Genomic DNA, 14,701 nt, shown 5'->3' with positions numbered 1-14,701 from the left:
CCCACATCCTGGGCACACTGGAATTGGGGTTGGTCCTCCAAGGCCTCAAGCAGCCTTGCCCTTATGGCTTTGCCGGGCTCAGTACACTCAGCAGCTCTCACGGGTCGGAGTCTCATGCCTGAAGCTTTTCTTGGCTGGAGTTGAACACTGGTGGCCACTCAGTTCTGGGGTCTCTAGGGCTGCTCCACTCCCATGGCTTCACTAGGCATTGCCCTGATAGAGGTCTCTCTGAGGTGGTTCTACCCCAGTGACAGATATCTGCCTGGAAACCCTGGCTGTCCATTACATCTTTTAAAATCTAGATGGAGGTCACTGTGGCCCCACAGTTCATGCACTCTATGTATCTGCAGAGTCAGCACCACGTGGATGCCTCCAAAGCTTACCACTTATGCTCTCCAGAGCTGTGGCATGAGTTGCACGTGGGCCTGCTTGATCTGTGGCTGGGGTACCCTGAGGAATGCTGCACCAAGGTGGTTCTGGCCAATGAATTCTGAGGTCTTGTGGGCACATCTCTGGGAACCTTGCTGTCAAAGTCCTAGCTTGCCTCAGAGATTTCTGAAATTCCTTTGGGGTCATTCTCCCAAATGGTCACTTGGCCATAATCCTTGGTATTCTTTCTCAAACACACTTTTTTATTCTTTATATGTCCAGGCTGAGAGTTTTCCAAATCTTTTTTGATCTCCTTCTCTTTTAATTATAAATTTCATCCTTAAATAAATTCTCTCTGCTTTTATTTTACTGTAGTTGGCCAAAAGAAGCCATACAGCATCTTGAACTCTTTACTGCTTAGGGATTTCTTCTGCTAGTTATTCTAGTTCATCGCTCTTAAATTCACCTTCCTTAGAACCCTAGGGCATGGACACAATTCAGTCAAGTTCTTTGCCAGTAACAAGGATGGTTTTTATTCTATTTCCCAGTACCTTGTTTCTCATTTCCATCTGAGACCTCATCAGAATTGCCTTTACCATCCATATTTCTACCAACATTCTGATCATCACGACCACTTGAATAACCCTTACGAATATTTAGGCTTTCTCTACAGCTGTTGCTTTCTGAGTCCTCACCAGAATTTCCTTTAATGCTTCATCCACAACAGTTGAGGCTTTTTCTAGCCTGATTCTCCAAATTCTTCTAGCCTCTACCCTTTTACCCAATTCCAAACCTGCTTCCACATTTCAGGTATGTGTTATGCAACAGCCTCATTTCTCAGTACCAATTTTCTGTCTTTTGTGCTGCTATAACAGAATATCACAAACTGGTTCAATTGTAATGAAGAGAAATTTATTTCTTACAGTTCTGGAAGCTGGGACGTCCAAGGTCAAGGGACCTGCATCTGGCGAGGGCCTTCTTGCTGTGTCATCCCGTGGTAGAAGGCAGAAGTACAAGAGAACACATGCAAGAGAGCAGGAAAGGGGCTGAACTCGTTCCTTTATCAGGAACCTTCTCCTGCAATAATGGCATTAATCCACTCATGAGGACAGAGGTCTTGTGATCTAATCACCTCTGAAAGTTCCCACCTTTCAACACTGTTGCATTAGGGCTAAGGTTTCCAATATGAACTTTGAGGGACACATTCAAATCATAGCATGGATAAACTTTAAGGAGAGCAGTTGGCTTGTTAACGTGATGTAAACTATAACAAGAATGAAGATTCTGTTCTATGACTTCTAAACATGTCTCATCCCAGGGTCCCCTGGGAAGTGCAGTGCCAATCAATCAACAGGCAGTCATGGTTCACAATTCACCTTCTAACTATAGGAAGAAATGCAAAAGAAGTGGAATATAAAGTAACTCCCTCCCCCAACTTAAGAACTCGCCTTCTCTTCCCCCACATGCACATATCCTCACCCCCATCCAATTTCTTAGACATTACAAGCTGTTAATCAGAAGGGCATTCAGAGCTGGAATTAGCTGGGTGGTAGAATTGAAACAGAATGAAATGATCCTTAGTTCCTTCCAAGTATAATAGTTCTTTGATTCTAGAAAACAGCATAGGTGATAAAGAATGCCACAGTGACAAAGTAAAGAGGAGCTCAAGGAGCCTATACAAAAAGGTTTCCTTTGCTGTCTCCCTGAGTCCTATTCTTGATAACATCCTATGGTGCAAACAGGGAAAGAATATTTAAAAGAGACTTGGAATTATTCTGTCAGCTCCACATAGCCTTCCAGAACTACGTCGTCATGCCCACTGCTGGTCGTATCTGGACTCATTTCCTCTCTTTGCTCTTCTTTGACATCCAGACTCAACAAAATCTGCACTTCTTTGCCTCAGCGCTGATCTGGCAGTGGGGCAGAGAAGGAAAGCGTTTTCTTTCTATAGATCATAAATCAACAACATTCATTCAGTGTACATTATATATCAAGCAAAGGAGATGTATATTTAACATAATGTTTTAGAACAGTGTTTTTCAACTGTGGGTCATGACCTGTTAAAGCCAGTTTAGTGGGTTGTGACCAGTATTTTATATAATTTTATATAAATAAAATACAACACAACAGAAAATATCCAAGCAAAGTAAGAATAATTTCATGAAATTTGTATCTGTTTTATGTGTATGTATGCTATTAAGATGTAAAATGTGTTTCTAACTGAATCATCAGCAAAACTTCTAATAATGTTGTATCTGGACTGCTTATGAGAATAGTTCGTTTGAATGAGAGGTTAGATGGACTTTTGAATAAAGGCCTGGAAATCAGATCCCTATGTCAGTATGGAGATTGATTCTAATCTTAGCAAATTCCTGCAGATGAACTTTCAGAGCAAAACCTTTTATGTAACGTAGAGACATCTTTTTTAGGCACATTCTTATTTCTGAATTTGAAAAAAAAATACTTTTTAGTGAATGTATTAGTTTGTTCAAGCTGCAATAACAACCTACCACAAACGATGTTTTAGAACAATAGAAAGGCAAGTCTGAAGTCAAGGCGTTGGCAGGGCGATTCTCCTTGTGAAGGTCCTGGGAGTGATCTATTCCAGGCCTCTTCTAGCTTCAGGTTCTTGGCTTGGGGCAGCATAGCCATTTTAATTTGATCATCTCTGTAAAGACCCTGTTTCGAAAAAAAAAAAGGTCACATTCTGATGTGTGGGGGATTAGGGCTTTAGTGTATATTTTGGGGGCAACACAATTCAACCCATAATATATTTCAAATTTCCACTAATAGTCAAGAAAATGGTAGAAATATTTTCCTATCTTATTAGAATAAAAAAACGTCTAAATCTTTGGTAGTCTTTTTGTTTTGTCAATTTGTTTCTTTTGCCCCCAAATAATCCCTGTTAGTGTTGACTAAAAATTCATGTCCTGTGAATATTAACATCTTCAGGTCTTTGCCTCTCATCCTTTGGTTAGGCAAATCTCTTTGCTCTTGAACTGCAATAATTTGTATTTCTTCCAGCTAGGTGTTGTGTTCTTAGTCACAGAGTGCAAATAATAAAACTGTAAAGAAAGCTGCTTGGGTTTACAAAAAAGAATTGTAAAATATCCCGCCAAAATTACAGCTGCAAACACTCAGCTTAACTGTCTTGAAAACTCTTACATTTGTTTTCCAAAAAGAATAGGGATTTTTTTTGGTTTTTTTGTTTTTTTTAGTGTCCCTCAGTGGGGCCAGACCAAAAACCTGAGCAGCAGAACACTGGCTGCCACATCACTCCCCAGATGGCGTGTGGTGTAGTTAATGCCTGAGACTGGATAAATTGAAAATGCTCAAGTAAGTGTGACAGTTCATGTTTTGAGAGGAAGGAAGCAAAAGAAAATGTGCTAACTTCATTTACCTCATCGTTCTCCATGAAAATTTGTCTAAGAAAATTCCTCCCCTCAGTGCATTCTGTGGTACACAAGGAAAAAGCCTGAGTTCCAGAAAAATGTTTGCTTAATACTTTTCTTTCACTTGTTCCTCACTTCCTCTCTCTTTTGGTCTTTGTTTTTTTAAGTCCCCATAGAGGGTTTTCCTAGTTTCTTCAATGAATAGAACCTAATCCTTAGCATTTGCTAATTTTTCTGTACTTTTCAATACTCAAGGAGCACTTAAAAACTATTTCTTTCATCTCAAATCACTTGAAAATATATTTAAAATGGGTAGCTAAATATGCAAATTATGTTAATTTTTTTGGTAGCCAGCCACATTAACCAATTAGAAAGCTGAACTAATTGGAACGGTTATCAGGACAGTTAAAAAGGGAATTGAATGGAATGGTGGTTTGATCCAGTAATTGAAGATCCATTCTGAGTAACTCACTCTGGGAATTCTATCAACAGTATTTGATTTTTCATATGCCATGCTTTTCATGACTTCAGTTAGCTTGCTGTATAATTAAACGGGTAGGCATTGCGTTCTGTGGCTTCAGCTTAGACATTAGTGCAGCTCATGAAGAGACTGTAAGCCTAGGTGTTATTTATTTATATGCATTTACCAATGTTGAGCCATATAAAAAAAATAAGTTAGATAGGACCCCGTTAAAACCTTAATATCTAAGTTACTGGCATTCTTAGTCATAGCTCCTGAGATTTGGACTGTTATTTGGGTCTATTTCATAAATGTTCTTCCCACAGGCAGTTGTTTTGAGACATAATACCACATATCTGAGGACAGTGAGCACCTGATTGTGTGACTTAATTAAGGTGATTACCCAAACCCCTCAGTGTATGTTTGAATTTTTTTTTAAAGCAAATTAATTGGCTGGTTCAGCTTGGCCATTATTCGCAGTCAGCAAATAGGAAATAATTAAAACATGAGGTTGATATTGATAACCAAATCAAATGAATTCCAAGTTGTAACAGTTTTGTCATTGGCTTAATTTCATGACACACACTCCCTTCCTCATTCACAGTGTGTGTGCTTATTTTTAAAACATGAAAGTGTATCAGAATTAATTCACAATTTAGAGTTTAGGCAAAAAACAAAATTATGACAAATTAGGCCCAATTTAGAATTTAGGCAAAATCGCTTAATATCATTGGATATGACTGAGATTGACACAAAACCAGGAACAGGTGTAAGTGACCTCTATAAATAAATATTTTGGGGCTTAATGATAGTAAAATATCTATTTTTGCACAGCCATGTAAAAGTGGTCTTTTTGAATGTTGCATTCTGAATTGTGAATTTTGTGGGAATGTTTATTTTCTCAATTGTTTGAAAGAATTGTCCTTGGCCATTTTTTCTTAAAACCTTTAAAATCAGTGCATTAAATTGATTTAAAAATTCATTGATTTGAAATCAATGCTTTAGTTGTTTCAGAATTTATACCTATGTCAAGATTATATTACTAAACCCCAGGTAAGAGTACTTTTATTATTAAAGGAAAAGGAGAAATATGCTAATTAAATATCAAAATTTATTTATTTACCCTCATTTTATTTTCCAATTATATTGTTCTTCCTGGATACTGTACATGGATTATTGCCCCGTTGACTGCTGATTACTGACTAAATGTAATACTGAGTCTGTTTCATTTGATTTAAATTTCAGTGCTTCTATATTCATTTTTAGAACATTTTAAATGGGTTAAAATTCAGGGACATATCCAGATCAAGAATTTCTTACTTTGTCTTTCATTGACAAATTCAGTTTGCGCAAAGGCAGCCTGAAAAATATTTGCTTATGATTAAAACCTTGTGTTTCTATCAAGAGACATTCTTGACATACTGCCAGTACATTTTAATAAATTAATCATCTTATAAGTGCTGTCAGGCATAATGCGTTATGAATGGACTTTGACTAAGGTGATGTGGAGTTGCTATAATCGGAAGCATGACAAGGAGCTTATAAAGTCCACGAGATCTTGTTGAGGGCTACTGGAATGCAGACTGGCCATCGCATGAATTTTCTTCACTAATCTAGTCATCTCACCATATTTTGATAGTCTAAAATTGAAGGGAAGACAATAAACAACAAAAATGGACTAACGTGTAATAAAGTAACTTACACATAACTAGCCATGTCACCTGGATGAGTTACATACCCACTCTGAGCCTGCTTTTCTCCTCTGAATAAAAGGGAGCGAGGGACAGGTACCAGAGAGCGGTTTTGTGAGGATCTAAATAAGATAATTAATGTAGGGCCTGTAGTAGAATCTGTCCTCAGTCATAATTGATGAATAAATGTGTGAGGGATGGAAGGTGTAAAGGAAGAAAGGATTGGTTGGTTTTGATTTCCTCTGTTTGCTACAAAGAAATTTAGCATGCATACACACAAAAACGTTAGCCAAAACACAGGGACGGCTGTGTTCAGAGCTTCGCTCCATCTAAATCATCTCCCAAAAGCACTTCTTATGAAAACCAAGTGCATTGTTAATGGAATATTTATCAAAGTACCTTATAGTCACCATGTTAATTTTCGTTCTAATTTGTTGCATGTTAGAGTTGAGGATCTGTTTGGGCAAAGAAAGTACTTAGTTCATTGCTCATTTTACAACATATGGAAGCAATTTTCCTATAATAACAAAATCGTTATAGGATTTTAGTAGCAGCTTTTTGGGCATAGTGTTGGTCATAATTAGTACTTTTAGACACTGATTCTTTGATTAGTAAACAAACTCAATTCTAATATTTTTATAATTTGTTTTGTGAAGTGTTGTTTTCTAGGAATATTTTGAAGCCAAATGTGTAAGCTACTTGTGTCAGGTTGTGTTAAAGTCATCACTCTCTGTAATAGCACTTTCTGTAATAGCACTGGTTTCTTCATAGGACACCTGGCTATTTCCCAGGTGTTGTCGCCTCTAACTATTCAACTCTACAACCTGACTCAGCCAACTTTGCCCTCAGCCCATCCACATTAGATTTTACAATAAAGCTGATCCACCACTTACCCCTCACATGGGAAGACTTAACACAGTTAATTATGAACGTTAAAGTCTTCGGCAACACAGGCATTAGAACAGCTGAGCAATTTTGAAACTGGAACTCCAAATCATGACCGTCTGAAAAATAGTGCATCATATTTTACATGGCATGTTCCAGCAAGAATGTTATGACCTTTTCAACTTCCAGGACAGGTTTTTGGTTGCTTGTGTCTTTTACAGTATAACTGTGTAATAAGATTTTGTTGACTGCCAGTTTAATATTTCCAATTGAAACAAACTTTTCTGTTTTCATCAGTGATGCATAAGAAAAGAAAAGAAAAAATAAGCAAAAAAAAAAAAGAGAGAGAGAGAGGCAGAGAACACTGAAGTTAACTAGTTGCTTCCCCAGGTGCTGTAAGGTAGTGTATATCCCTGGTGGTGATGTACAAGAGTAACTATAGGGGTACATGAAGAAAATATTAGAGCTTCTTTTTCATTTTATCTAATACTTTACCTTTCTACTTTTATCTGTTTAGTGTTGTGCATATTAATATAGATATATATTTAATTAGTTGTATATTTAAGGGAAGTGGCTACTGAAAAGCCTGTTTTATAAGAGTGCATGATTCAAAGAGTTCAAAGACCAGTCCAGTGGACACTAAGGAGGAGAGACTCACTACATTTTGAGGTCATTTATTACAAAAAAAAAAAAACATGTTAAAGAGAAGAAAAAATATCATAGTATATATATTGTGCTTTTTAAATTACATTCCTGTATATTAAACTTCATGTTATTTCTGCATTATTGAAGGAACTACTTTTATAATTTTATTTATGTCTTTTCATGTTATCCACACTAGTTAATACTTAGCAGGTTAACTACAGAAGAACAAAGAGCATGAGTGTTGTGTTTACTGATGTGCTCTTTATTGCTAGAGAATCATTCCTGGAGTGGCTCACACTTAACAGGAATATTTTGTTGGCTGTTTGTACTTTCATCATCATGTTAATGAGCTGCAATTAACTTTGTTGAGATAATTGAGTAATCATTTTAAGAGTTTATGTGTAATATATGAATACGTGAGTTGGGCATGTAGAATAAGGTAGTAAAAAGTTTCCACTTGAAAGTGCAATGTGAATTACTTTTGCCTTAGGCTGATCTTGACTAAGAAACCTTTCTTAATGGTCTCTCTTGAAGATGTAATTGACTTTGGCTAGGTCCCAGATAGAGTGTGTATTACTAACCTTACTCCATCATGAGATTAGCTCTAATGTGTCAAAACAAAATTTGTGACAGGTACAGCAAAGTTTTAGTAAAGTGTTATGTTAACAGAAATGATATTAATTCAAAATTTATTTTCCTTTTAGTTCACAGGAAGATGAAAGACCTATGTCACCTTTCTATTTGAGGTATTTATTTAATTTTTGTTGGTCTACTACAGGGAATGGAGGAGGGTGAAGGCTTCTCTGGGTTTGTTTGCCCATTTTAATTCTTTTCAATAGAAAGTTCTACACTGAGTCCAGACTAAGCTTGCTGGAGCCCGTTACCACATTGTTCATGCTATATTTTTCTCCTCTTTAAGACATCTTTTTAAAAAAAGTTTAATATCATTGAAAAGACTAAAAATCAATTTTTGTTTTAAATTCAAAAACGCCACAGTGGTTCTTTTAATTTTTAGAACCGCCTGATGATTAGGCTGTAACGTAAAATAAAAATCTCTATTCTATACCTACATACAGGTGGGGGGCGGGGCAGGGTGAGCACACGGCCCACTTGATGAAGAAGGCTTCGGTTATGTTAGATAATTTTCTCTGTCGTAGTGGAGTAGGAAACTAACTCTTCAGCAAGCTCATGCTGTCCAGGATTATTTTCTAAAGCTTATAAAGCCAGACTAACTATTAAAGCAGGTAAGTTAACAGAATTCAAAGTAAATGTTAGGCAAGATCACTTCTCTCCAGTGTATGAATGCTTGCTGTACTGATGCGAATTTTCAGTGAACCATCTGACCGAGGTATAACCCAGAACCAAGTTTTCCTTATTGCATTTCTTTCCTTACTACCTACCCACTTCAAAGACTTAGAAAATGTGTTTGAAAATCATGTACCCGTGTAAATTAAAGATGCTGAAGTGGTTTTTTTTTTTTTTTATCTTTCCTCAATTTTGAAGTCTACTACTTTTTAAGAGAAATGCCAGGATATGTGATACATAATATGTTCATTAATTTATTTTTGAATCTGGTTTGCTGCAGTAGTCCCAGAGTCAGATTTAAACTATAATTCAACCACCAGTATTTCAGAAATGTGTCATAGTACTTCAGGCTCAGCCAAGTAACTGCTTTTCAGTAGTGTTTTTCCCTTTAGTGACTTGCAGCATATTACATAATGACTTTGTGGCAAGAAAGGGAACATTTGAGGTTTCAGTTTGAGACGGTATGGTGGTCCATTTTCTTCTTTCTGGTTTCCTGCTAACCAAATCAGCATATTCTGGTTCCTAGGCTATCTCAGCCATGCAATTACTGTGAACAAATGTGGATGGTGTTGCTGAGTACATAGTGACTCTGGTATTCGTTATATAAATACACAATAATATTATCAAACAAATGATTATAATATATTAATGGAAATTAAGTTTTACACAGTATAAAAGACCATAGCACTGGATCGTGCCAACTAATGAGAACCATTTCTCTGAATGTCTTATTTTTATTACTCTGGGTAATACTAATCTATGTTTTACATAGTATTGAATTTTACTTTATTTTGATAATGATTTTAAAAGGCAGATGGGGAAAATTGGTTTATAAGTCTTAAGTCATCAAAGACAGTTAAGTGTTATAGTATAGAAATTTTCATAATTTCCCGGATTATTGTATTTGACTAATAATGTAGTCTTTAAAAAGAAATTCTATACTTGCAGAATGAAAGTAGAAGAAAATTAATAATATATTACTGAACACTCGAAGCTTTTTGACCTTTTCAGTGTTGAGTCATAAAACTAAAATATGATAAAATTAAGAAAGAAGAATGAGTATGTGCATACTAGTCCACATTTATAGTAGAAAAAGGAGAAGTTACTAGCAGGCATTCTTTTCATATGATGGAAATTTAAACTAAGCAGAGCTATTTCTTAAATGCAAAAAGTAGTAATTGTTTAGCCTGAAATTAAAATTTCAAAAGTAGTTTCTTCTTCTGAATAACATTAGGTGATAGTCTTAGAAATCGCTTAACAATTATGTTGGTACAAACAAGTTAATTTAGCTTTTTTTATTACCCAATTGACATGAATCAGAGAGAATCTACTGGTAAAACATGAACCTTTTTTATTTTTTAAATTATTTATATGGCTGGTTTAAGGTAGACTTTTTAAGGGGCTATTCTAACATACAGTATTTAAGTAGAAGAAAGAAAGCATGATTATTAATTATGATTAAGTTCTAGATTTTTTGGACTAGGAACATGACCTGTCCACTGATAACTTATAAATTGGTGCACATTTTTTTTCACTACTTCTGCTTAGAGCAAATGCATGCTTAAATGGTTTAAATATATTTAAATACATTTCTGTAACTTCCTTGTCTTTCATTCCTTCCTCTCCCACATTATTACTTAGGATTTCTTTGATACAATGCTGAGAAAGGGAGCTATTGCAAAACTCATGAATTTTATGATGATTTATTAACATGATGAAAAACTACTCTTTTAAATTCAAAATAATATTAACTGTGTCTTTGCAAAGCAAAAAATGATTGGTACCTGCAAAATGCTATCAGCCCCGATTAGGAATACTGGCCATTGATTATTATATATTGTGATTTGTTACTATTGATTGGTCAGCTTTTTCTCAGGAGGAAGAAAGGCCCAATCAAGATATGAGACACATTTTCTGAGATGGGTACTCATCAGAAGCAGATGCAGCCATGAGCAGCCGGGCAGAGGGAATGGGCATGGACAGCAGTCAGTGGTGGCATATTCAGTTTGGTGGTTAATTCTGAAAGGTCCAGCATGAGGTGGTACAGCAAAACTCAGTGGCTACAAGTCTAGGAGTGGGCAGTCTTCAGGGAGAGCAGATCAGAGCAGACACAAGATAAGAGCAAAGCAGGTCTCCAGTCTCAGAGGAAAAAGAGTGGATGATGCATAAAGACACTCAGGTACAGAAGAATACACAAGAATCCAGCTATTGGAGTGGAGACAAGGTGGATTGTGTATAACAACAAGACAGAGTCTGTGTCTAGAGGAGAGGATAGAGATGAAGAGCATGTGAAAAGGCCACAGTGTACCAGTGGAGGGCCCAGGATCTCGCTGGGGCTAGCGGAAGAGGGTAGGATGCAGGAACAGGGAACCAAAAGGCCATTTCAGTCTTTACCTTGCTCCACTTATCATCTAATAGAATTTCAGTTTCTGTGATTTGATATTTTCTTTTAACAGTCATGGCTGAACCACATTAGTCTATTGTACCTTTCAATTGCCTTCTATCCTTTCTATAATAAGGTACAGCTATTATAAATAGACATGCACTCATATATTTTTATTCCAAATCAAATATCTTCTATGATAACAGCTCTGTTTTCTCTACTTTCAGTACTTTTGCAACCTAACCTAACTCACCACAGAGCTATTTGTCCTTTTTTGCAAAGGAAAGATATAGTAGCTACAAATATACACCACAACCATCCCGTGTGGCAGTTTATTGCGGTTACTGTAGCTCAAACAGTGGGTGTCATTGTTCCCAAGATGCTCATTAGGGATCACCAGCCCTGTTGAAATGATTAGGGAAATGAAAGGGAAGGACAGGTTATGCCAAACCCTTGGTGAGATTGCAGCAAAGTAAACATGAACCTGCAAACTTAAAGGACATTCTTGGCAAGGATGTCCATACCTTGGCCTCTTTTATGTTCTAGCTCAGCTTGGCATCAAAGCAACTTGCCATTGGTGTTCTTCTGTGCCATGTTCAGCCTGTTGTCTGCATTCTTTTGCCTGGCATCCGGTCAGATCTGGCTAAGATCTGTTGCTAGTTCTACTTCTATTCGTCTGTCTTCGGTGTCTGCAAGCCTGGGTTTTGATTTCCGTGGAAACCAAAGATCCTTTATCTCCACTCTTTATTTCTCCTCATCTCTACCTGCTCCCACCTCACCTACCCTACTTTCATGTTCTTATGGCTAGGTTCAGATCCCATCCTCATCCCATCCCATCCTTGAATTCCTTCTTCACAAATTCCTGGATTGTACATATAGCCTGTATACCTATAACCTGTGTTTACCTGTGCTTTAGCAAAATCCTAAATATGTGCTTCAGGGACTACATACCTGTCCCCGGTCTTATTCATTGGGCTCTAACCAGCTGACCCGGCTTCTGAAAGCTTACTCCTTGCAAACCTAACACCTGTCTTTTAGCAAGGGCACTGGTCTTCCTCTTTTCCTGTTCTCCTGCTCTGTCAAAACCCTGGAATTGACCATCTTTTAAAATTTCAGCCCAAGTTTTAATATGGTGAAAACAAAAACCAAATTACTATTTTAGCAGATTTGTGATTGTTTAGGGTCAGTTTCAGTATTTCTGAATTTTTAATTTTCCTGAAGGAACATCAGATAGATTTATTTCTAAATTAACTATTTGGCATACAAACTCATTCTTTAGTACTTTTTTGATTTTTGATTGCTAGAACCTAGGAACCATCAATATTATGGAAGTCTCTTAACTGCAGAATTTATGTTGAAAAAAATTTAGCTTTGGATAAATTCAAATTAAAATATTACCTGATATTAGAAGGGATCTGGAAATGATGTCATACTCCTCCTATCCTGATATGTAGAAAACTTCATTCTAAAGCATTTCTAGATAGCTTTTTGGAAGAATATCTTTCCAAACAACTAGTGCTAGAATTTGTATGTTTGTGATTTTTTTTTATACTTTATTAGTTTTAAGTTTTATTAGTTTTTCTCCTTAAGAAGCATACTGTGTGTTTTCTAAATTTTCATTTTGAAGTAAAAATTCCTCATTATCAGATGGAAGAGTTTAGATTAGTGTAGCACACCAGACATCATATTTGTTTATAAGCCTGTTTCAGGCCACTTACTAATACATAGAATAAACAAGCAGACTATTTATTTAAGTATCTATTTGATTTTTTTGTTACCAAGATGATAAAATCAGATAGGTATTTCAATGTCTTTAGATGCAAATAACCGTTTGTTAAAAATATTTGTTTTCCTTGTTTATTTTGACTTGAATATTGTTTAAACTAAGGAAGTTATATCACCTGTGTGGAGCTCTGTTGTCTTTATGGGTTTTTTTATTTTTGGCAAAATATAAATAACATGAAATTTACCATTTTAACCATTTTTAATTATTTTTAATTGTGGTAAAATATGCATAACGTAAAATTTACCATCCTAATCATTTTTAAGTGTACCTTCTCATTATCGTGCAATCATCACTACCATCCATCTTCAGAACTCTTTTTATCTACAAAACTGAAACTCTATACATATTAAATACTAAGCCCTCATTTCTTCCCCCAACGCTCCCACCCACCCCACTTCCAGTCCTTGGCAACCACATTCAACTTTCTGTCTGTACGAATTTGACCACTCTATGTACCTCATGTAAGTGGAATCATTTTCTGTTTGTCTTTTTGTTACTGACTTAATTTCAGCTTAGCATGTGGTCTCATAGTTCATCCATGTTGTAGCATGTGCTAGAAGTTCCTTCCTTTCAAGGCAGGATAGTATTAATTCTGTGTACAGTCATGCGTCGCTTAACAACAAGGATATATTCTAAGAAATACATTGTGAGGCAATTTTTGTCTTTGTGCAAACATCGTAGAGTGTACTTACACAAGCCTAGATGGTATAGCCTACTACACACCTAGACTGTATAAGATATCCTATTGCTCCTAGGCTACAAACCCGTACAGCATTTTACTGTACTGAATACTGTAGGGAATTCAATGATACGTATTTGTGTAAAATATCTAAACATAGAAAAGGTATAGTAAAAATACGGTATAAGAGATTAAAAATGGTACACCTGTGCAGGGCACTTACCATAATGGAGCTTGCAGGACTGGAAGTAGCTCTGGGTGAGTCAGTGAGTGAGTGGTGAGTGAATGTGAAGGCCTAGGACATTACTGTACACTACTGCAGACTTGATAAACACTGTACACTTAGGCTACACTAAATTTATTTTAAAAATTAAGTAATTGCTCTATGACATCTTGGCAGCTATGATGTCACTCGGCAATAGGAATCTTCAGCTCTATTATAGTCTTATGGGAGCACTGTCCTATATGTGGTCCATCATTGACTGAAATGTTACTGTACGGCACATGACTGTATATGGCACATGACTGCCTTTTGTTTATCCATTCACCTGTCAGTGGACACTTGGGTTACATCCATGTTTTGGCTCTTGCAAATAATGCTGCTGTGAACATGGGTGTACAAATACCTGTTTGAGTTCCTGCTTTCAATTCTATTGGGTTATACCAAGAACTGAAACTGCCGTATCATGTGGTAATTCTATGTTTAGTTTCTTGTGAAACTGGCCAGACTGTTTGCCCTAGCAGCTGTACCATTTTACATTTTCACCAGTAATGCACGAGAGTTCCAATTTGTCTGCATCCTCACCAACAATTTTTATTTTCTGTTTTTATTTTTGTTTTTTTGTTAATAGCCATCCAATTTTGTTAATAGGTATGAAGTGTGTCAAGCTCTTTAAAGATGCCTGGGTCTCACTGGCCAAGATTCCAAGTCTCAGGTGGGGCTGAGTGTCTATATTTTCAAAAACTGTTACAGGAGATTTTCGTGCATACTATACCTGTAGTTGAAAACTACTGAACCAGACCAGCAGAATAACCGAAGAATGGTTATAAACTTTACTATTTATCATATAATGTTTTAGGAACTCAGTATTGAGTTCTTCATATCT

The 14,701-nt window shown here is 36.4% G+C and overlaps 1 protein-coding gene across 5 annotated transcripts in view; it reads left to right on the top strand.

The window, feature by feature from the left end:
• FAM13A (family with sequence similarity 13 member A) overlaps positions 1 to 14,701 on the top strand; it is an 86,850-nt gene that overhangs the window by 8,614 nt on the left and 63,535 nt on the right. For 3 of the 5 annotated variants that reach the window (XM_063107556.1, XM_063107561.1, XM_063107558.1), the window contains exon 2: positions 8,147 to 8,188. The exons of 1 other annotated variant lie outside the window; for it this stretch is intronic. In XM_063107556.1, coding sequence (XP_062963626.1) covers positions 8,147 to 8,188 — 42 coding nt within the window. Of the gene's footprint in view, positions 1 to 8,146; positions 8,189 to 14,466; positions 14,531 to 14,701 lie in introns of those variants that run through there. One more of the 5 variants, XM_063107557.1, reaches the window with a different exon arrangement.

Source organism: Cynocephalus volans, chromosome 9 (genome assembly GCF_027409185.1).
Source record: "Cynocephalus volans isolate mCynVol1 chromosome 9, mCynVol1.pri, whole genome shotgun sequence".
NCBI lineage: Eukaryota > Metazoa > Chordata > Mammalia > Dermoptera > Cynocephalidae > Cynocephalus > Cynocephalus volans.
This window is presented reverse-complemented; position numbering and strand designations above follow the sequence as displayed.